Genomic DNA, 24,402 nt, shown 5'->3' with positions numbered 1-24,402 from the left:
AATTAAAGAAGAATCCACAGACATATTTTAACATATAATAACCATTAGTCTATAAGACGGGGCTTCCCAGATGGTGCTAGTGGTAAAAAAAACTCGCCTCCCAATGCAGGAGATGTAACAGATGTGGGTTTGATCCCTGGATTCAGAAGGAAGTAGCAACCCACTCCAGAATTCTTGCTTGGAGAATCCCTGGGACAGAGGAACCTGGCAGGCTACAGTCCATGCAGTCAGAATCTATTTCATTAAGATCTTTATATCATCACTTTATAATGTCATTAGATGTAAACTGAACTTATTTTTTATTTTAAAAAGGCTCTTTGAAAACTAGAAACACAGAACACAGGCTGTTAAAGTCAGTTAGGAGCTATGTCAAGGGAATGCTTGTTAGGTATTTAATAGGGAAAAAATAAAAAAAATAAAAGTGTATATTCAATAAATGTTTACCAAATAAATAACAAAAAAATCTTGAAAAAAATCAGCAATAGTGCAGACAAAAAAAGAATGCAGCAATAGTGAAGACAAATGGATGGGAGAAAAGACATTTATGAGAAAGTCATGCTGGCAGGTGGGAGCTATACTTGAGTACCATATGCAAGTTTTGGCTGCCAATATGTAACCTGTCATGCTGTATGTGACTATAAGAAAATGTTTATGTAAAATTACATAAATTAAATTTTATATATATATATATATATATATATATATATATATATATATGAATGACTGCACTTAGGATATGACAGGACTTAGAGAATTTAAACTTTGAGCTAGAGTCACATGGTACATAAAATTACATATTCCCAGAATTCTGTTGCTGCATAGTTAGGAGTCAGAGAGGTGTGTACTTGGAAACTGTACAACCATTTGAACTTCTTCTTGACTGGCCCACATTATAAAAAGGATAAGCAAAACCAGTCTGCTCAGGATTAAGGAAGCAAATGAAATCCAAAACAAGTGATGGACTAACAGCTTAAAGTGAGTAGTCATTTTGATGCTGAATATTGTATATATAGGTACTTAATACATTTTTAAAAATGAGAGAACAAATGTCAACGAAAACTTTGTCTTTCTCATTTGTATGTGTTTATCACATCTTATATGTTTTTAGGTGCCATCAGAAAACAAAGCAAAGGAAAAATTTGAAATGATTCTGATCTTTCTAGAATGTTCTAAGTTGTCTGATATAACCAAAAGAACAACCAAAAACTCTCCCCTTTGCTGGTAGGAATAAAGAAGAGTTTCTAAAATCGTAGTGCCTTATGACATTGTTATGATTATATTCATTTTAATTACTAAAGCTTCTCTCAAGCTCACATTTTATTTAAGAACCCAAAAATACAAATAAGTTGATTTAGTTACGCTGCAAATGCACAGCTGAAAAACATCTCCTTTACCTGTATCAGGCATCAGTCAGAACAATAAATACTTTAAAGAGATAGGAAGATGCAAGCCAGTTTTCAGTAACAGGCATAATTAAAACTGAAGCAAACTGTAAACCTTATGCCTACCCTGCCCCAGAACATAAACAATTTATTTTAAATACATGTGCTCAGCAAATGTATGCACAGCTCTTTCAATGCATTTAGTGCTTTAAATAAAATTTCATCATCTCTCCATTTACTTCAGTTCCCTTTCTTTTCATTGTAAGCATAAGCATACTTACCTAACAGGGCTAGAAGTAGAATCTGGGTCTCTTGCCATTACAGTACCAATGATTGTACCCACTTCAATATCTTCATGAACCTCAAACAGATAGGAAGATCGGCTGAAAACAGGGGGTTCATCCACATCTTCAATCGAGATTTTCACAATTGTTGTATCTTTGAAAGGTCCTAGGTAATAAAAACGTGGATCCACATGGGTATTTTCTGCTTCAACCTTCAGAGTGTAAAGCCTTCGGCTCTCATAGTCAAGTGGCTGCATTAAGAATAAATAAGCAAATAAATCATCAAATTAGATAGAAGGAAATTGAATCATATGTCCTTTCCAAATTACAGAGTGACTTTTAAAGCCTAATTGAGTTCTGTCAAGTTGTTCATTAACTGTAAATAATTAAAGTAATAAAAATATAAAATATAAAATAAAACTACTTTTACATATCAGGTGGAATTCAGTTTTATTTTCATGTACTTGAAATGTACATAGGAAAATGAGACTCTAAATCTTAGAAAAATTGAAATGGATATTAATATCTGTTTTATATGATGGCAACCCATTATAAAACATGGGTTGGTGGATTGTGTGTGTTTGTGTGTATATATGTATGTGCTGAGTTGCTGGCTACAGCTAAATTTTTCAAAGCAAAAAATTCAGTAATCTTTTAAAATATTTGCTGTGATATTTCCACTCCGTTTAACAGGCCCATGGTACTACATAAATTTGATGAAAATTTGAAGACTAATACAAAACCTTTCAGCAGTTATGTGAAACACTGAAAATAAGAACAACCTTAGGTAAAGAGAAAAATTCTGATAGTAATTGGTAATTAGGTTACATTATGAAACAAAAAGAAACTTAAATATTGAGTTGGCCCCTCCTTTGCAGGCCATTGTCATTGCATACTTTGAACTTTGTAATAGAACCTGAGGAGAGTTTTGTGATTAACTAGTGGTTACTTTATGCAAATAGTATGCAGGATGTTTTATTAGGACCTAAATTCTACTGGGCCTTACTTTTTCTTATAATGATGGTACTGATGCTACAATAAAAAACTAGTTACCTTTAAATTGTATCACTGAGCATATGTGAGCAGAAAAGCTTAATTTATGTAGCAGAAGGGAAAATGTGAACAATGAAATTATCTTCCAATCCATGCTGTCTCTTTTCATTAGCAACTCTAATTATTGCTTCATACATCTGGATAGATGGCATGTTACTTTTTATGCCTCCAACTGTGATGATATATTGCTATTATTAGCTGTTAACTATTTTTAAGGAAACAATGTTAATAAGGGGCTTTAATTAATGTGACTCAGAAATACAATCACACATATATTACCTTGCCTTCTAAATTTTGTAAAATCTCAGGTTTCATGTTTTAATTAACAAAAGCACTGGGTCAGAACATCCAAGGTGATCTTTGGCTTTATGTCCCTCATACTTATGCATTTACAGTGGGACATGATAGGGATATTTCTTAATGGACAATGCTTGAATGGATAACACATAGCAAAATATCTACTTTCTAAACAGATGATTATTTCCACGGCTGTTCTGCACCTTTTTCACAGTAATGATGCCCTCCTGTGTGTCCTTCTCAGTTATAATGTCAAACATATCAGTCCCATCACCATCAATAATTCGGTATTCTACTTCAGCATTTTTCCCAGTGTCAGCATCAGTTGCTTTTACACTTCCAATGGCTGTGCCAACTGGGGAGGATTCAAGAACTCGAAGATGGATGGTGTCTGCACAGATTACAGAAAAGAAGAGAGAGAGAAAGAGAGATTTCCTCAGTAGAGTATTTAAAAGTAAAATGTTGTATGAGAAAATATTATAAATCTTAAACTTTACATTAGATGTTTACTAATAAGTTGAATACACACAATATGTATAATATATAGTTTTGGGACAGAAAAAGTAGAAATATAGGGTGCTTGATCTGTGCTTACTAGTGAAACAACCTATACCAAGAATTCTGGTTTTAAAAAGAGCATGTTGTCTTCTTTGGCATTTGCATAAGTAACTAGAGATTAGCTTTGAGTACAAATATGTACCTGTATGTGTTTATACAATCACAGCACATCACAGAATATACCACAAATATTTCTATATTGCAGTGAATGAACATATTTTTGTTTTTCCTTTCTTGTTTTCAGTTATTTACTACTCAGTTTATTGCAGCTGCAGAGCAGAACATTACAAAATACCATGCAATCAGCCATAGTGGGGAGGAACCCCACTTCTGTTTGTGACAGGAGACACAAAGGATAGTCTGTGAGGAATACAAAGATGTCCTTCACAGTGTCAGTGTGAAAACACTAAATTCTGACAAACTCTCTTCCATTCAGAGCAAAACAAGAATTTATCTAAGCCCCTGACTTTAGTTGCGCTTCCAGCATAAACCAGCTCTCCTGCTAAATGAGATTTATGTTTTAGCACCTGATTATAAACTACATGCTACTGACAGATTAATTGAGCCAAAGCACACTTCTGATTAGAGTAGATTCTCACTCATAAACCTTAAGTAATTCTCCTTAATATACATAATAAAGTCCAGACCTCTTAGCTAGTCATACTCTGGCCTGACTATATCTTTCCTAATGCAAAATAGATGGGGAAATAGTGCAAACAGTGTCAGAATTTATTTTTTTGAGCTCCAAAATCATTGCAGATGGTGACTGCAGCCATGAAATTAAAAGATGCTTACTCTTTGGAACAAAAGTTATGACCAACCTAGATAGCATATTTAAAAGCAGACTTACTTTGCCAACAAAGGACCATCTAGTCAAGGCTATGGTTTTTCCAGTGCTCATGTATGGATGTGAGAGTTGGACTGTAAAGAAAGCTAAGAACCGAAGAACTGATGCTTTTGAACTGTGGTGTTGGAGAAGACTCTTGAGAGTCCCTTGGACTGCAAGGAGATCCAAACAGTCCATTCTTAAGGAGATCAGCCCTGGGTGTTCTTTGGAGGGAATGATGCTGAAACTGGAACTCCAGTACTTTGGCCACCTCATGCGAAGAGTTGACTCATTGGAAAAGACTCTGATGCTGGGAGGGATTGGGGGCAGGAGGAGAAGGGGACAACAGAGGATGAGATGGCTGGATGCATCACTGACTTGATGGTCGTGAGTCTGAGTGAACTCCGGGAGTTGTTGATAGACAGGGAGGCCTGGTGTGCTGCGATTCATGGACAAAGAGTCGGACACGACTGAGTGACTGAACTGAAATGAACTGAACTGAATGTGTCTTTCCTTCTGTCACTTCCAGGAAATATTTATACCAAACTGGACTTTTCAAAATCTTTCTTGTCAAAAATTAATTTCCTACATCTCTATATTCTCACATACTATTTCCCTCACATAAACTTCTTCCCCCGTTGTCCTCAAATAGTTATAACACAATTTACCAAATCTGAGAAAATGGCTCTCTTATGTGTTGAGTGTTTGGGGGGGTAGGCCCCTTAAAATTCATAAGTTGAACTCCTAAACCCTATTCAGGATCTCAGAATATGACTGTACTAGAATATAACATCTTTACAGAGGTAATTAAGGTTAAATGACGATGTTAGGTTGAGCCCTAATCTAACATGACAAGTGTTTAGACACACTCAAGCACAAGAGGAAAGCCCATGTGAAACCTGAAAGAAGATGGCCATCTACAAGTCAGTGAGAAACCTCAGGAGAAACCATCTTGATCTTGGACTCCCAGCTTCAAGAACCATGAGAAGAGAAATCTCATACATTCTGTGGTGCCTTGAAGGGCAGCCCTAACAAACTAATACAGAGGCCAATAACATCTCAGTGTGAAAAGTCCTTTCCTAGGAGACACCATTAGGTCTCCGTTTCTACCACACCGTGGTTGGTCACTTAATGTGTACTTTTCAATTCTTTTTCTACATTTTTTTCTCTCCATTAATTTCTGGAGAGACACAATGTTGACAGCAACTCTCAGTTCATTCCTTAGTTACTGTCTTGTTGGCTCTCTTTGCCTTTGCTCTTTCTTCTCTTAGAAACACCTATTCCTGGATAATCAGATGGTTCATCCTCTTTCTTCTTCAGGTGACTACTCACTCATCTATGATCCCTTGGAAGCTTAATATTTTACTAAAAAGAACCTTTTTGAGAAGGCATCACTCTTCCTATCATTTACCACTGCTAGGTATTATATGATTTACTTGTTTATTTGTATGTATCATGAGGATGTTACACAAGACAGGGCCGACTTCGCAATTTTTCACTGCCATATTCCCATTGTATTTCTTTGAATGTAATAGCCACTATGTACTTTTTCTTTTATTGGATATCTGAGAAACTACCTAACTCATCTGCCAGGTCTTATAATTAGCCAAATCCAATTAAATCTTTTATACTCTGAGTGCACACTGCAGCCATATCACCCTTTTGAAAACAATAATTTAATCAATAATTATTTAGAGCTTTGAAATTATTTGACAACTCAATTTGTACTTAAAACATAGATAGGTTGGCCCTCCACAGACTCTTATTCCTGTCATTTTCTCCCTTAATTAATAGTCTCCATACACTGGTCTTCTTTACGTTTCTCAAATACATTCTTCCTCTTCGGTTTAATGTAGTTTTCTTCCTTATGAAAGATTTTCTACACAATTCTTTGCCTGGAAACCTGTCTCTTCCTTCGGATACACATATGTGTATGGCTGAGTCCCTTTGATATCCACCTGAAGGTAGCACAGCATTGTTAATCGGCTGATTTCAATATAAAATAAAAAAGCTTAAAGAAATCTAGGTGGCTTCGAACAATAAAAATTTATTGTCTTACAGTTTTGAAAGCAAGAATTATGAAACCTAAGTATCTGGCAGGGCCATTCTTTTCTCCACAGCTCTAGAGCAGATCCCTCTTTGCTTTTTCCAGCTTCTAGTGCTTGCCAGCAGTCATTGGTGTTCCTGGATTTGTCGATGCCTCATTCCAACCACGTGGCCATCTTTTCCCTGTAATTTCACATTGTCGGCCCTCTGTGCATGGCCCTCTGTGTATTCTAATTGTCCCCTTTTTAAGGATACCATTCATATTACAAAAGGGGCCCCAAACTTAAATACCTCCTTTTAACTTGATCACCTCTATAAAGACCCTATTTTCACATAAAGACTTAAAGCTGTATTTTTATGGAACATATTTCAACCCATAATAGGATACTATGATGTGAAGTTAAATATTATCATAAATAAAATCCACCAATGTTCTGAGAAGAATAGCTGCAGAAATGCCATATGGAATTATTGCTTATAAAGTTAAAAAAAATAGAGAAACCAAATGTCAAACAGCCTGAAAATAGGTAAATAAACTGTTATATTATCACACATCCTAACATAATATAAAATTGAAAAATATAAGCTATAGTTACATCAAAAATATGGATAAATCTTAGTTGCATCATATTAAGTGGAAAAAGGCAAATTTCAGAAAATTATACACAGTGGGACATTATTTTTACAAAAGGTAAATAAGACCTCAACACTATTCTGTTTGGAAAACCATAAATACTACGTGTGTGTGTGTGTGTGTGTGTGTGTGTGTGTGAATAATCTCCCTCAAACACACACACACACACACACAATTTGAGAGTCTTGCATGTGAATGAAAACTATTTTTAAAGTCCTTGTAATGCTTTAAAGTAGTGATTACTTATGTTCTCTTATAGCTACTGCATGCTATATGAAAACATAAAACAAACAAGCAAACCCATATACACCATAAATAATTGACAAATACAGCTTTGTTTAAAAGTGCTATTAGTCTTTACTGGCACTTGATGGAAATAAATATCTTCCATTTAAAATTCAGGGCTTCCCTGGTGGCTCAGTGGTTTAGAATCCACCTGCAGTACAGAAGACCTGGGTTTGATCCCACATACATAATAACACAAAAAGAATCACAAGTAGAGTCAGTAGGAAAAGAAAAAAAAAAAGTGAAAAGCAGGAATAACATAAAATTCAAAAGCAAAATCAAGACAAGTAAAACACTTTAGCTGGATCACATCAACAAAACAAGTAACGTAGAGTCATCAGGTGGAGCATATTTTTAAAATATATTAAAGATTTTAAAATTTAAAAATTAAAAAAAAATAAAATCAGAAAAAAATATACTCATTATGTTTTAAGGAATGAAAGTTATAAAATTTTTACTAGAGAATGAAAAGTGGCTCCCTATACTGATATGAAGCTAAATACAACATCTGGTAGTAGTCAGGGTTGAAGCAGTTAAAAAATAATGGATGGGTTAAAGGGAAAATTAAAATCACAAAGGACAGATCTGGTGAGCTAGAGGACAGTGGAAGGAAGTCCACATGATTAAAAATTAACATATAATTTGAGGTTAGGAAAAATAAAAGACATGGATCAAAATGTCAGTGGACCTTTCAAGGTAACCCCGATCCTAGAAAGATACTGAGCAATGTCATCAAAATTTGATGATAAAGTTATTTTGAACCTTGAATATTCACTATAGCCACAATATTAATCAAGTATGATAGCCCAATAAAGATAGTTTTAGACTCAGCAAATTTCTTTCACTTTAGCCCTTTTAAAATAACCGAATGAAGAATATATTCCAGGAAAATAAGAAGTTAAATCAAGAAACAGGAATACAGAAGATCTAGAGAGCTATGTATCCGAATTAAGAAAATGAAAAAGAAATGTCTGGGATGGCAGACTTTCCTGAACTCCAGAGATTAGCCAGTCCATGCTGAAGGGGGAATACTGATGAACCTAGGTTTATAATTCTGAATATTGCTAGAATTAAGCTAAGTGCTATCATGATTTTTGACTAATAAATTTTGAATAGCACCTCTAAAGCGCAAATCTGTAACGTCTCTGAAAATACAACTTTACTAAAGAGGATCTTTGTCAATAGTGGAAATCATTCCATGGAAAATAAAATATCTGGCTTAGTTTCTCTTAAGACTTTTAAGAGCTGGTGTATGCTTTAGTTTACAGTTTTGAACTAAATATTCAACTTTAACATGTTGAATGTAAAACATGTTTTACATGTTTAATACTTTGTATTAAATTTAATAATTATGTTTACATGCATAATACTTTGAAAAGTGCATTTTAAAAATTATAAAGAATTTTTTAAAGATATGGTTAAAATGTATTAGATCTATTTACTGCTTCAGTGAAAATGCTATTGGGATAGAAAGAGAGGAAGGCTGAGAATGGTGGATATAAAAGAAATTTCATAACAGTTAAACTTGGTGATATAACCAATAGAAAAATTTTGAAATGTGTTATAATTATATTAAGGGGAGAATAGATTGAGATGCCACTGAGCTCCGTTTTTAAGAATCATGAAAAGAAATCAAAAGGCAATCTTCAAAATTTTTTTAAATAACAAGAAAATATTACTTAATTACAGTTAACCTAGGTGAACTAAAAAGAGTAACAATTTATCATTGTTTTCTGTGATGATTAGAGCTATGGGGAGGAAGAACGGAATGGGTGGCTTATTTTCTATTTTAAAATTTTATCTATGAATTTAATACTTTGGAGCAAATTATTATTATTATTATTATTATTATTATTATTATTATTATCATTTGCAACGCCTTGTGGCCTGTGGGATTTTAGTTCCCTGCCCAGGGACTGAACCACGACCTTGGCAGTGAAAATGTAATCCTAACCAGTGGACTGCCAGAAAATTCCCTGAAGTGAATTTTTTTTTAAATTAAATAGAAAATTATCCTGATGAAATTGGAGATTATCAGGTTATGGTAGAAAGTTTCTGCATCATGGATCTTTTAGCAGGGAGATAGATAAAAAGACAAAAAATGTTTTTTTGTTTGTTTAATTAATTTTACTGTATCATAGATTTCACTGGGAGTATTGTTTCTGCAAATTTGTTCTCCCACTTTTTATTTTTAGTTTGGACTTTTTTTGAGATTGTTGTAGTTTTAGGCACAGGCTTAGATTCTGAAAATCTGTCTGCTTTGAAATTGTCATTGGTATAGTTCTGGTCAAGGATTCAAAACCTTTTATTTCTTTGTTTTATTCTTTGGTGGGTGCAGAGAAGGCAATGGCACCCACTCCAGTACTCTTGCCTAGAAAATCCCATGGACCGGAGGAGCCTGGTAGGCTCCATTCCATGGGGTCGCTGAGAGTCAGGCACAACTGAACGACTTCACTGTCACTTTTCACTTTAATGCATTGGAGAAGGAAATGGTACCCCACTCCAGTATTCTTGCCTGGAGAATCCCAGGGACAGAGGAGCCTAGTGGACTGCCGTCTATGGGGTTGCACAGAGTCGGACATGACTGAAGCGACTTAGTAGCAGCAGCAGCAGCAGGTGCAGAGACTGTTTCCATCAGAAGGTTATTTCATTTTCATGAGAGTAAGTATTATCCATGTTAATTTTCAGTACTTTCTGAGGTTTAGTAGGAAGTGATCATTCTCCATTGATTCATATTATGTTGTTGTTCAGTCATTTAGTAGAGTCCTACTCTTTGTGACCCCATAGACTGCAGCACGTCAGGCTTCCCTGTAATTTCCTATCCCCTGAAGTTTGCTCAAACTCATGTCCACTGAGTCGATGATGTCATCCAACCATCTTGTCCTCTGTTGCCTTCTTCTCCTCAATCTCTCCCAGCATCAGGGACTCTTTGCGACCCTATGGACTGTAGCCTGCCAGGCTCCTCTATACATGCACAAAATTATATTTATTTTTTGGAAACACTAGTCAAATTGTTTTCAAGGAGTTCTATTCTTTTCAGAAAAGCAATGACTAAGATTGAGCTCATTCATTAAAATACCATAGATTTAGTTCCTCTGAAATAATTCAGATAGTCATACTATAAAAAACATATATGTTGTATCCACATATAGAACATATACATTCATAATTGTTTTGATTATATGGCCACTTCAGTAATTCATTTATTTAATAAATCTTTATTCAGTGCTCACGATGCATAGTTAGATGACGCTTTCTCTAGAATTGTGTTTATGCTAAGAAACTTACTCAAGGATGAGATTTATTGGGTCTACTTCAAAGTTTAAAAAGTGCATTTCTATATTTTAAAGGTATGAGAGAGCTATTCATTCATACTCTTAAATTTATTTCCAAAACTTGTCTGTTGAACATAGGTATGCTAGTTTGTCAAGCAAACTGAAATTGCTTTAATGAAGAGCTTGCAAAGGAGTCTACCATGTAAGGGGAACAGCAGGAGAGGATCCAGAAAGGAGACAGACTGTACTGCACTCACTGTCAAAGGCAAAGTAGCACCTGCCATCCATCCTACATTTCATGTTTCCTTAAAGGCATCTATTTGCATGCTTCTTACTTTTTACCTTACAGTTGATGAAGCTTTAATTATGTGGTACGCTTTCCTATCAATTCCAATTTATAGTTATTTCCAATTCATTCCCAGGTGTCAGATTGAATCATTTGCTTCTCTTTTAATGTTTAGGGCAGATAAATATTTCTTCCCGGTTGAGTATGTTCTTAGTTTGGTTATCGACTTAAGCACAAAGACACGAATGCAAAGAGGAGAAAGGCAATTGCCATTTCCAAATTGCCTGTGCAAATTTGCATTTAGAAATAAAAACCTAAATGGTGATATTGCAAAGAATACTTCTTAAGGACCGGCCAAAAGATAAGGCTACTTAAATAAGAGTATGTTGAGGCTATTATCAACACCTTCACACAACATCTAAATTTTCATTTATTAATGATTTTAAACAATTTTGATGTACTTCTGTGTTTTTTTTTTTTTTTTTTGATTCATGACTAAATATTCCAGGTCACTTGTTCTACTAAAATTTAATCATTAGGACCTCTGCACTGAGTATGAAAAACACTGCAGATTTGTGTACTAGGATTAGAATTAACTGATAGCTCAATATAAGAGACTTGGGAGGAAAGGCAGAAGCTGGGCACAGTTAGAGCTGTGACAGGGTGACTTCCTCAGGAACAACAAATTAGATGCCAGAAAACGAATGGGAGAGCAAAGAGGGCAAACACAGGTTTTGAATCGTGGCAACAAATAGCTGCCGTTTGTTGATTAAAACAAAACAAAACAAAACAAAACACAATAAGTTTCAAAGAGATATAATTTGACTCTTTCCTTTGTTTCCTGCCCTTATTTCTATTCACATGTACATTAAGAACCTCTCTACTTTCCCAGAGTGGTGAGAATAAAGCACTATACACGTGAATCAACAAAATAATTTAACATTAGTTTAATTTTTTTATTTGTTTTGCATATAATCTTATTGTAACATCTCTATGCCACATAATAATCTCAAACAATACTTGCTCTAAGAAAAATGACACAATTATGCACGTTTATAAACCATTCTGTTGTATAATGTTTAAAAGATGTTTTCTAATGAGCTTAACAGGAAGAAATTAAAAACAAGATAAAGCTCCTGAGAGGAAACTGCAGAGTAGTTAAGGAAATTATGCAGTGCTAAATGGGCATTTAGGAAAAGCAGAGGAGAGCTCAAAGTCACACCAGAGACTGACAAGGGACTGAGGCTTTGGAACTGAAGACACTCACCAGAGGAAAGGCAGAAACCTAAATCTGTGAACACCGGAGACATGATCACCAACTTAGCTTAAGGCATTTAAGTTAAATTAGAGCAAAACAAGATGCTGCAAAGTGTCTTAGTTTCCTGTTCATGCCATTGAAGAAAGCAATGGGACAAAGCTTTCAGAGACACTGTCATTTGATCCCCAGAGACTAGGGAATCCATCTTGATTCATTTCTTTGAAATTGTCTCCAAGTTAATTGGCATCAATAGATACATACAACTGCAATTTGTAGGAACATAAAAAGTATATAGAATCGGGAAGGTTAAGATAACCTTAAATGAGTCATTCATAAACGTATTGCATTGTACTAGGTACTCAGTCTCTCTGCAATGTGTCTCCCTTGAAATTATAGTCTTACTAAAAACTGTTAACAGCATTTGAGCCTGAACAAATTTGTGCAGCTAGCTTTATTTCTATAGATCTTTATGTATACCTAGGGGTATTTTTCAAGTGTGTTCTAGAGGACACAATAACACAGAGGGACTTTGAATCCCATTTAACAAAATGATAAATCATTTAGTCTAAGGTAACTTTCTACAGGATTCACTGGAGAGTTCCAGGTGGATTTTTGTATAATTTCTACACACTATGTTTTTCTAGAAAATTATATATTTCAGCATACTTGGAAATTGTATATTTCCTCAGTTGTGTGAGTACCTGCTGTATGCATGCTAAGACACGTCTGTCATGTTCAACCCTGTTTGTCTATGGACTGTAACCAGGCTTCTCTGTCCGTAGGATTCTCCAGGCAAAAACACTGGAGTGGGTTGCATGCCCTCCTCCAGGGGATCTTCCGGACCCAGGGATCTAACCTGCATTTCTTGCATATTCTGGATTGGCAGGTGAGTTCTTTACCATTAGCGCCACCTCGGACGGAGGCCCATTTCCTCAGTTCTGTCAGACTAAATGTTGAGTTTAGCTGAGATTATAGGTGTCTATTCTCATGTATATTTCACGTGTATATAGTTCACGATCTACTAGATACTTAAAAATCCACTGTATATGTTGTTCACTATGTATTAGGTATTTAAAATCCACCATCTTTTTGCAGGCATCTTAATTTAAAATGTTCTAATCAAATTGAATCCCTGCCTCTTTCTTCACACAAGCTCTTCTGGTAGAAAATGAGACTGTATCTTTTGCTCTCTTTCTCCCTCAAACCTTTTGTCGACCTAATTACTAAATCCTATGGCTCACCCACTTAACTGTATCTCAAATCCCTCCTCTCCTCTGATTCAGTTCAGACACTCATCAACCCTTGTTCTTCCGATCCAAGCAATGTGCTCCATTGCTGCCAGAATAATTAGACAAAATGAAGAACTGTATGTAGCTGGTGCTTTCTTAAAAAATGCTGCCTTAGATAATACAGGTAGCATTTTATTTTTGTATCAACCCTCTTCATGATGCTGACTCTGCTATATTTCCACTTTCATTTTGCACAACCTCTGCTACAAATCCTGGGATCCGGCCACACCAAATCACGCACATTTTTCCAAATGTCACCTTTGTTCATTCTGTCCTCCCTAACAAATATGCTCTCCCTCTCAATGCCTGTCTTCTTTCCTGGAAAATACTTAAATATTTTTCTCTTTCCTGGTCTCCTTACATCTGAAGCGTTGATCATTTTATTATTTGGGCGTTAAATATATTTATAGCATAAATGTTTTTGTATCATTCTACACTTATATTTCTGTAAATAAGCTTACATGCTTATGTACCTAAATGTACATGTATATTATACTTATATTTATGCAACTTATGTATAACTTACATCTATAGACAAAAGCAAACAAAAGAGTGAGGGAGACAATGTGTGTGAGAGAATCTACAATGTAGTAAAATAAAAATGCATGTATATGTGTGTGAGAAAAAAAAGTGTTATGAATTTATAATCTTTCAAAATGCAAATGATTTATTAATGTTTTGTTTATTTATCACTATAATATTATCAGTTATTATTTTTATCATACTTCCTTCCACATAGTAGTAAGTGTTTAATAAGTCAAAGAGTGCTTTAATAGCATGACTTCATTGTAATTCTTCCAAATTATAGGTACTAGGTCCATAGGGAAAAATCCTACAAATATATGAGGATATTTTTGTGATCCCAGTAAAAATCAGAGCCACTATCTAACCTATATAAATAGTAGAACAGTGCTTTTGACTATAAGAATATCCTTTTTTTCTACATTAAAAAAGGGGGGAAAGAGACATTTTTAATTTCTTTCCATCCTTTCTCAGGCTGAAGCATCTTCCTTGGGACACACCTGACTATTGCTCTACTTGAAATGTATTTGATAATTTTAAAATATGCAGATCAGCCTGGGGTCTACATTAACTTAGAATCCTCAGTAGAGGAGAGGCTGACTCTATTTACAAAGTGAAAATCAGCACTTATTAAATCACACCTCCCTGGTACCAGGCAGGGATTACGGTAGTCTCACAACTCACTGAAACTACATGATTAAAATCTCTGTGTGTATCATATAGACATTTCCTTGAAAGACCTTGTCTCATGAAAACTTGTTTATTTACCCACCAAACAGTAGAAGGATCCAATAAAGCATTCACTTGTGTTTGGTCCTTAGATATTGCAAAGGCACCTCAGATATGCAGATGATACCAAATAGCAAAGAGAAACTAAAGAGCCTCTTGATGAAGATGAAAGTAAAAAAGCTGGCTTAAAACTCAACATTCAAAATACTAAGATCATGGCATCCAGTCTCATCACTTTATGACAAATAGATGGGAAAAAATGGAAATAGCAGGAGATTTCATTTTCTTGGGCTCCAAAATCACTATAGGTTGTGACTACAGCCATGAAATTAAAAGATGCTTGCTCCTTGGTAAAAAAGCTATCATCAACCTACACAGTGTATTAAAAAGCAGAGATATCACTCTGCCAAAAAACATTCATATAATCAAAGCTATGATTTTTCCAGTAGTCATGCAGAGATGTGAGAGTTGGATCACAAAGTAGGTTGAGCGCCAAAAAAATTGACAGTTTCGAACTTATGGTGCTGGAGAAGACTCTCGAGAGTCCCTTGTATAGTAAGGAAATCAAACCAATCAATCCTAAAGGAAATCAGTCCTGAATATTCACTGGAATGTTGAAGCTGAATCTCTAACACTTTGGTCACCTGATGGGAAGAGCCAACTCACTGGAAAAGACCCTGACACTGGGAAAGACTGAGGACAGGAGGAGAAGGGGGCAACAGAGGATAAGATGGCTAGATGGCATCATCAACACAATGGACATGAGTTTGAGCAAAGTCTGAGAGAAAGGGAAGGACAGGGAAGCCTGCTGTGCTGCAGTCCATGGAGTCGTGAAAATTCAGACATGAGTTAGCAAATGAACAACAACTGACAAAGTTTTGATTTACCTGGGTTTGTATCAAAATACATGGATATTTTATGAATTCATTATGTCTCATCTGAAGTTGTTCCCTTTTACAGCCAACTAGTGAACCACTGAATTAACTAAAGGAAAGATTCATCAGGGAAGATAAAGAGAATCTTTGATGTGGCAATTTCTTTTTGAGTATAATGGTTAGAAGCACAGATTTTTGAGCCATCGAAACTGTTATTTCTTTTCCAGCTGTAAAACAATGAACAAGTGACTTAAGTTTCATGTTTTTATTGAACTAATAAAAGGGGAGATAAATGTTACATTATTATAATTATACAGATATGAAGATTAAGCGAGTTACTTTTACATCATATTGTACAGTGTTTAATCCACGTTATAACATTGTGCCTATTACTATTATTTTCATACTGTTGCTGTATTTTATTTAAGTGTAGGCAAACCAGACAATCCCTATTTATGTTATTTAATGAGCTAAATAAATGTAGCCAATAAAGGTCATTCAGTTAAAACAAACAAACATAGTTATGAAACCTCTTCCAGGCTTTGAGTGATTCTAGAATTGCATGCTATGGTATCTGAATTGTCTGTATTTCTGTATAATCTTTAAATATAATTTTATAGAAAAGTGTTAGCATCAAAATACTCAGAAAATTAGTCTCATTAAGTTTATATGTACATCCAATGTCCCATCATCTTAAAAAAAAAAAAAAAACAACCTTTCCTATAAGTAGAAGTTCTCTGCTAGTTTTCAGAACCAACAACCAAATGATAAAAAATTGATTTTTGTTACCATTCTCAATGTCGCAACCAAAAAAAAAAAAAAAAAAGTAAGCAGCAATAAATTTACTCTTTGGAGGGCACTTGGGATAGATCTGTAAGCTTGCATAAGAAATACATCACATTGTCACAAATTTGATGTTAATTATCTATGAATAGTTGACTCATTGGAAAAGACCTTGATGCTGGGAGGGATTGAGGGCAGGAGGAGAAGGGGACGACAGAGGATGAGATGGCTGGATGCCATCACCTACTCGATGGACATGAGTTTGAGTAGACTCCAGGAGTTGGTGATGGACAGGGTGGCCTGGAATGCTGCAGTTCATGGGTCACAAAGAGTCACACACGACTGAGTGACTGAACTGAACTGAACTGATACATAATATTCTGAAATATATTAAGAGATCAAAAATAAATAAATACAAAGAAGCCCATTACTCAATCAAACATTTTTGGAGCTTATAAATTCTCTCTCGTCATAAATTCCCAGCTCAACTACTACATAAATGTATTTGATACTGATTCCTGACTTCCACTTGTCCATCTAAGCTGTCTGCAAAGAGGTCTGTGTCTTAAATAGACCAGGGGCGTGGTCCTAAGACAACTGGGTTTCTCTGGAGGCCATATGCATTACTAAGTAGATAATAAAATAATCTCCTTTCTTTTCTCTGTGTTGCAATGTGTGGAAAATCAGCCACATATGAATAACAAGCTGTGGTCTTCTCAAACTATGTTCTAAAGTTGTTTTCTTTCTTTTTTTTTTTTTTTTGCCGGATCTCAGTCAGATGTTCTTTTTTATTCTTGAGTGTGTGCTTGCTATGTCACTTCATTTGTGTCTGACTCTGTGTGACCCTGTGGTCTGCAGCCTGCCATGCTCCTCTGTCCATGGGATTCTCCAGGCAAGAATATTAGAGTGGGTTGCCATGCTCTCCTCCAGGGGACCTTTCCGACCCAGGGATCACACTTAGATCTCTTTCATCTCCTGCAATTGCAAGTGGGTTTTTTTGACCACTAGCACGAGCTGGGAAGCCCCTCCTTCTTGAGTTCTAGTGAAATACTGTCCCATCCAAGTACTACAGCCAAGTCTTCTGGACATCAGCTGGTTGACTAGAACCTTCATCATCCACATAACTGCTTTTGTAAACTTTCTCTAGGCATGGACCTTCCTTTCCAATGTCTATTTTTTTTTTTTTTTGGTCATTTTGTTTCTATTTTTCTCTTTTTGGAATGTATTTGAGAGAGTCTTACCATACAATATCTTCTTCTGTATTAAGGCAATGAGACTAGCCTTGCCTCTGCAGATCATCTATTCCTTAATCACTGATTCTGATTCAAGAGGAAACACTATCCTAGCATTATTCCAGAGGTGCTTTTTAAAAAGACCATTTGGGCACACATCCCACTGTCCTAGGTGTTTTTTCCAAGGCTACAATGATCAGGTTCCAGTACTTTAATCTCTTCATAGTCCTTTTCCACAAAGCCTATTTTGTTTTCTGATTTTTAGGGAAAGAAGGAAGTATGTGGGGTAAAAGAAACTAAAATACTCAACTGAAAATACCAGGTGGATAGAATACAGGTGATGGAGTGTGACGTCTGTCTATCCTAGCACAATGAAACATAGTAAAATTCAAGGACCATTGGATGTTTGACTGCCTGAAGAGCAGAAACATTTGCTCTGAAGTCCTCATCCATGGATGTTATTTTATTCATACGAGGTAAGTTCATTCATTTTGCTGAAGTTATAGGTACTTTAGACTTAAGGCACTTTTATTTACTTTTTGGCCATCAGTGAGTAACAGCACAGCATCAGAGCAAGAAAACCAAGATTAGAAACATTGTACATTCTCGTGGAGAAGGAATAAGGAAAGGAGGCAAATCATTATGTAAGGAAAAGCAGGAAGCTTGAGACATGGATTAATCCCTGGGTCGGGAAGATCCCCTGGAGGAGGGCATGCAACCCACTCCAGTATTCTTGCCTGGAAAATTGCATGGACAGAGGAACCTAGAGGCTACAGTCTATGGGGTCGCAAAGAGTCAGACACAACTAAAGCAACTTAGCAGGCACTAACACCGGGAGAAACTATATGTTACAGTTACTACTGAAAACATTTACTATAAGTGACCTTATTTGTTAATTGCAGCACTCTAAGTACTATATTGGAGAAGGAAATGGCAACCCACTCCAGTACTCTTGCCTGGAAAATTCCATGGACAGAGGAGCCTTGTAGGCTTTAGTCCATGGGGTTGCAAAGAGTCAGACACGACTGAGCGACTTCACTTCACTTCACTTCATTTCAAGTACTATATATGCAGGAACTGACAATTAGAGAAGCAAAATTGTCTAATTGTATGCATTTTCTATTTTCAAAATTATTCAGGTCTCCTTAGAGAAAGGCCTCTCCTATTCATGCTGAAAATAACTAGTCCTTTATTCTTCCTTCTGTTCTTCATGTACTTACCCCATGGCCAGACATCATATTGTATTTTGATGCGATCATCACTTACTTTTCTACACCTTCCACCAGTAGCTCATGTCCTGGGTTAACTGTAGCCCTAATTCTTGCTTTGAGTCTGGATAAAGGATGCTCTCAAAAATTATCTACTGAGCCACCTTTAATCTAGGATTTCTTTTTAACTATTACAATATAGTCCTTCTCTATTTTATTTTCTTGTTCACCTAAGCTTTTTAAAGTACAGGCATTATTTCTTTGATCCTCTTTCTGACTATCTTTTATTCCTCAATTTACAACCCTACAGCTTCTTTAAATGACTTCTACTAAAACCAGTTGGGGAAGATCATCCACAATTACCCTCATTATGTAAATTCCAATAGCTGCTACTCAAAACTCATTTTATCTGACTTTGAAGCAGTTGTCACTCTTGTTCTTTTCTATCCTTTGTTATTCTGGTTTTCTTGTATCAAGTTATAAAAATAGATTCAAAATAGATAATACAGAAAAGTAAACATTAAAAGCATCACCGAAGATAATTCTCACCACCACTTTGAAGCAATCTTTTACCATTTTCTTTTTCTACTTGCACAAAATATGTCCTTTGCTAATATCCTACATTGCTAATTTTGCTAATTTCCAACTTCATGAATTCTCCTTGTTTCCCTGCCCTTATGGCTTGTAGTAGTTCGAAGAAAGGGTTTGTATCAAAATATAAAGTCTTTCAAAAATATCTTCCATTGTAAAGGATGCACTCAGTTCTCCTCCCCTCTGTTTGGAAAAGTGTTGCTTCTCTGTTCGCTCATTAAATTCTGTCCCAAGTTCCCTTATCACATGTATCATTTCATATTGAAATATTCTCTCCCCTGCTAGACAGTAAGCCATTTGTAATCAGGATTCAAGATGTTAGAGAACAGTTAACATACAAAAACACCTGCCTTGGCCAGGTACAATAATAACTGCTTGAGCTGCCTCACAATGGGAGATCCCAATAAGAAATTGGAGTGCTGCTGTGGAAAATTGAGAGAATTTGGGAGGGGCCGAAAGGATGGAGAGATGCCAGCTCCTAATATGTCCTGTCAACCCACCAGAGACCCTGAAGCTAAAACTCATTTTTTCTGAGATGTGTGCACCATCAAGGACAAGCAGGATGACTGGCCAGAGACAACCTAGAAAGCTAACCCCATTATCGTAAAACCTGAGACGTTGCCATATGGCAGAGCGGTTCTGGTTCTCCTGGGTTCCTTTTCCCCTGGGGCTCCTTCCCAATAGACTTTTGCTTTGTCAGTATGTTTGTCTCCTCAGACAATTCATTTCCAAGTGTTAGTCAAGAGCCCACTCTCAGGCCCTGAAAAAAGTCCTCTTTCTGGTAACAAAAACTTATTAACCCTCATATGCTTAATTGCAAGCACTGTGCCTATCATCGGAAGGAAAGCAATATATATATATATTTTTTTTCACTAATTGTTTTTAAAATCAGAGTCACTTGAAACAACCTAGGATTCTGAAATAATTTCACCAGATACATTGTTTTGGTAGTGAAAATCCAATTTACTATCTGGAGAAAAACCCTAAAATCCTTTTGGAACTCAGTTTTTAGGTGCACCTCAACCTTCTAATCCATTGCTTCTCTTTTAGAACCATGCTAAGGTGCACATGTCTTACCAATGTTCACATGCTTATACCTGTAAAGCCACAAGACCATAATGGGAACTTAGATCACACATTTAGCTGTGTTTTTTTTTTTTTTTCAATAATAATTTACTATTGCCAATGTTTCTGTGAGTGCAGGGCTCGCTGATCTATTCCCCCAGCAACCTTCTTGTTTGGTATGATCCAGCCACCTTGGTCTTCATTTCTTGACCATCAACTTCCATTCAGCATCACTCAGCTTCCTATTCAGAGTTGCCCATCTGCTGTTTCCTTTGCTTGAAGGACTTTCCCACCTTTCTGTGTGTGTGCGCTCAGTCACTCAGTCATGTCTGACTCTTTGTGACCCTATAGGCTGTAGCTCATCAGGCCTCTCTGTCCATGGGATTTCCTAGGCCAGAACACTGGAGCAGGTTGCTATTTCTTACTTCAGGGGATCCTCCTTACCCAGAGATTGAACCTGTCTCGTGCCTCTCCTGCATTGGCAGGCAAATCCTTTTCCATTATGAACTATTACATTTTGAAGTGTTTAGATGAAATATCACCTCATGAGCAAGATCTTCCCTTATCGTCCCCCTTGGAACACTCAATGTTTCTCTTTTTACCCAGAACTGAGTGAATACCATGTCTGTATCATTTTTTTTTCTTTTGTATCATCTGCCTCTCCCACTTTAATGAACGATCATAGGGACAAAAAGCATTTATACAATAGTGTTTGGAAAAAGAGCGTCTCAATGAATAAATTTTTAAATGAAAGAATTTCTGATTTCACTTGAAGAGATCCTCAAATAATATCAAAGTTTCTCAACCTTGGGTCAGATAATTTTTTGTCAAGTGACTTGTAGGGATGGTGAGCAGCATTTCTAGCTTACATCCAATGGATACCAGTAGTAGTGACCAGTTGAGACAAACAAACATGTCTTCAGATATTGTTAAATATATTTTGGGAGACAAAACTGTCTCTGATTGAGATCAATTTTTACAGATCTACACAATAAATAAGATAAGCAATGAAGGACATGTGGGCTTTCATCTGTTTCTATTCCTTCCAAATAACTGAGATATTTATCTCCTACAGACGTACCATATTAGAAAATGTTGAACTTGGATTAACTTGCATGGAAGTTTAAGTTTTAACCCAGTTTTATAATATTAAACAACAATAAAAATAGAGCAGTACTTGTACACATTAACGTAATTGAGCACAGAAATACATTAGTAGCCAACTACTGAGTCAAGTACTTCATATACTCAAAATTATTTGAGTATCCAGTTTTACTGAATGGCACTGGAATGGCACCTTCTATTAAGAGGTCATTCAAATGGACCAACATGAGAAAGCTTGCAAATGAAGAAGACAGAGTTGGGCTCATGAGAATGACTCCATAGTCTGTCCTAAACTGTCTCATATGGCAGATACCAGTTAAGTCACTAACCTTCATGCAGTTATTGATTGCGAATATCTGACTTGAGTTTGATATAACTGGAATATACTTGATGAAAGAGAATATTTCAAAGATTTATGTGACAAAAGAATGTAAAACATCTGTATAAGTTTTATATTAATGATATGTTTAAAGGATAATATTGGGTTAAAATATATGATTAAAATTAATATGCCCTGCTTATTTTAATTTTTTAAGTATGGCTGATAGAAAATTTAAAATTACATTTGTGGCACACATTCTTGGTTTGCATTCTATTTTTATTAGGCAGTACTAGTTTGTTCTCTTTATTATTTCCACTCTGAACCCCCTTTACTTCTGCATATTGGGTATGATAATAATAGCAATGTGTGTATACAAGTAACGTGTGAGTGTCAGTGATATGCTACATATGAAGGTCTTTATAACCTGTGGAATTCTCACCAAACATTGGCTATTTAGTGAAGTGAGATGAGAAATTAAAACCTAGTTTTCTGCATATTAGTTAACTTAGACTATCAAGTAACATTCTAATTGCCATGACTGAGTGTTCCCAATAGTAAGATATGGTTGCAAATATTCATAGGAGAAAAGATAATTGAGAAAATAAAAATCCATAAATTATATTTCCATTTATAATTTAAACATAATGAGACAGGATACAGGATGCTCTAAAACTTCTTCTAACATATTATGGTATACATCTGGAGTTGGGCATGGATTTCAAACCAATTCTGCCATTACTTGCAGTTCATCCTTAATGTCTATAACATTCATTTTCTCATTTGTAGAATGGAGTTCAGATACTAACTTCAATGGGTTATGACAAAATAAAGTAGGTCAGTAAGTAACTTGATGCATGGTGAAATGAAAATGCTATTCAGAAAACATGCTATGCTCTTTCTTTTCATTATTATTATTATTATTATTACTATTACTATTATATCCTGGCTTGTGTAATGTGCCTACCAGATACCAACCACAAAATCTGACTTAACAAAAGAAAACAATGTAATCAGTGAATGAATAAATAAAGGTATTGTGGTAGAAGAAAAATGATACAACAAATTTTACTGGATATTTTCATCTGTTCAAATGTCTCTTTTTTCCATTTAATTAGAATCTATTAATTTGTTTATCAAATGCATACATTTTAAATAGGCTGTGTATTTTGGATACATGTGCATATATGTTCTTGAGAACTGAAACTCTAATAATCCTGGAACTTCCCTGTTGGTCCAGGGGTTAAGAATCCACCTTCCAGTGCAGGTGGCATGGGTTCAATCCTTGGTCAGGGGACTGAAATCCTGCATGACACAGGGCAACTAAGCCCATGGGCTGCAACTAGAGAGGAGCCTGCATGACACAGGGCAATTAAGCCCATGGGCTGCAACTATAGAGGAGCCTGCATGATACAGGGCAATTAAGCCCATGGGCTGCAACTATAGAGGAGCCTGCATGATACAGGGCAACTAAGCCCATGGGCTACAACTATAGAGGAGCTTGCATGACACAGGGCAACTAAGCCCGTGGGCCACAACTATAGAGGAGCTTGGATGACACAGGGCAACTAAGCCCATGGGCCACAACTATAGAGGAGCTTGCATGACACAGGGCAACTAAGCCCATGGGCCACAACTATAGAGGAGCCTGCATGATACAGGGCAACTAAGCCTATGGGCCTCAACTAGAGAGGAGCCTGCATGCCAAGATGAAATAGCCTACATGTGGCCACTAAGACCCAATGCAGCCAAATAAATCAATTAATTAACATTAAAAATAAAATGTAAAAAAATAATAAAATGTAAATAATCCTCTTAAGGGTCATTTTTACTCAAAATACTTTTCTCACAAATACTTCTGCTCATTGTGGACTGTGCAGCTAGTTACAGCTTGTTTTTCTGGATTCGCATCCTATTCTCTTGGTAAGACAGGAATGACAGGAACGTCGCTCAGTCGTGTCTGACTCTTTGCGGCCCCATGGACTGTAGCCTACCAGGCTCCTCTGTCCATGGGATTTTCCAGGCAATAGTACTGGAGTGGATTGCCATTTCCTTCTCCAGCGTATCTTCCTGACCCAGGGGTCGAACCCGGGTCTCCTGCATTGTAGACAGATGCTTTACCGTCTGAGCCACCAGGGAAGTTCCCTTGGTAAGAGGCTCATGCTAAAAGGTGGTCAGAAATGTAAAATGTGAAATTTAAGTTTTAGCGTATAGGCATGTCTTTACAGCTGTTCTGAAAGAACTATAAAGATTTATTCTTGATTTTTTTTCCCTGCCAGTACTAAAATTACCCTGAAGTTGAAGCCTGATAATTGGAAAACAGGATAAGCAGACACCTTTCTCTCTGTGTTTTGGGTCAAATACCACAATAGCAATGGCTGAAGGACATGTAAATTAAATATCTAACAAAATATCATCAAAAATACATGAGCATATGATTAGTCCACTCAAGATTATTCTATATAAATTTTATAATCTTTCAACACACATGATTTTAAACA

The 24,402-nt window shown here is 36.0% G+C and overlaps 1 protein-coding gene across 2 annotated transcripts in view; it reads right to left on the bottom strand.

Moving 5' to 3' along the window:
• CDH10 (cadherin 10) overlaps positions 1 to 24,402 on the bottom strand; it is a 186,393-nt gene that overhangs the window by 25,861 nt on the left and 136,130 nt on the right. The window contains exons 6-7 of one of the 2 annotated variants that reach the window (XM_004017075.5): positions 3,220 to 3,407; positions 1,664 to 1,917 (exon numbers count right to left, since the gene is read on the bottom strand). In XM_004017075.5, the coding sequence (XP_004017124.1) occupies positions 1,664 to 1,917; positions 3,220 to 3,407 (442 nt within the window). Of the gene's footprint in view, positions 1 to 1,663; positions 1,918 to 3,219; positions 3,408 to 24,402 lie in introns of those variants that run through there. The other variant, XM_042233915.1, reaches the window with a different exon arrangement.

The sequence above is a fragment of the Ovis aries genome, chromosome 16 (assembly GCF_016772045.2).
Source record: "Ovis aries strain OAR_USU_Benz2616 breed Rambouillet chromosome 16, ARS-UI_Ramb_v3.0, whole genome shotgun sequence".
NCBI lineage: Eukaryota > Metazoa > Chordata > Mammalia > Artiodactyla > Bovidae > Ovis > Ovis aries.
Note: the sequence above shows the minus strand (reverse complement) of the source record. Positions and strands in the feature narration are given on the sequence as shown.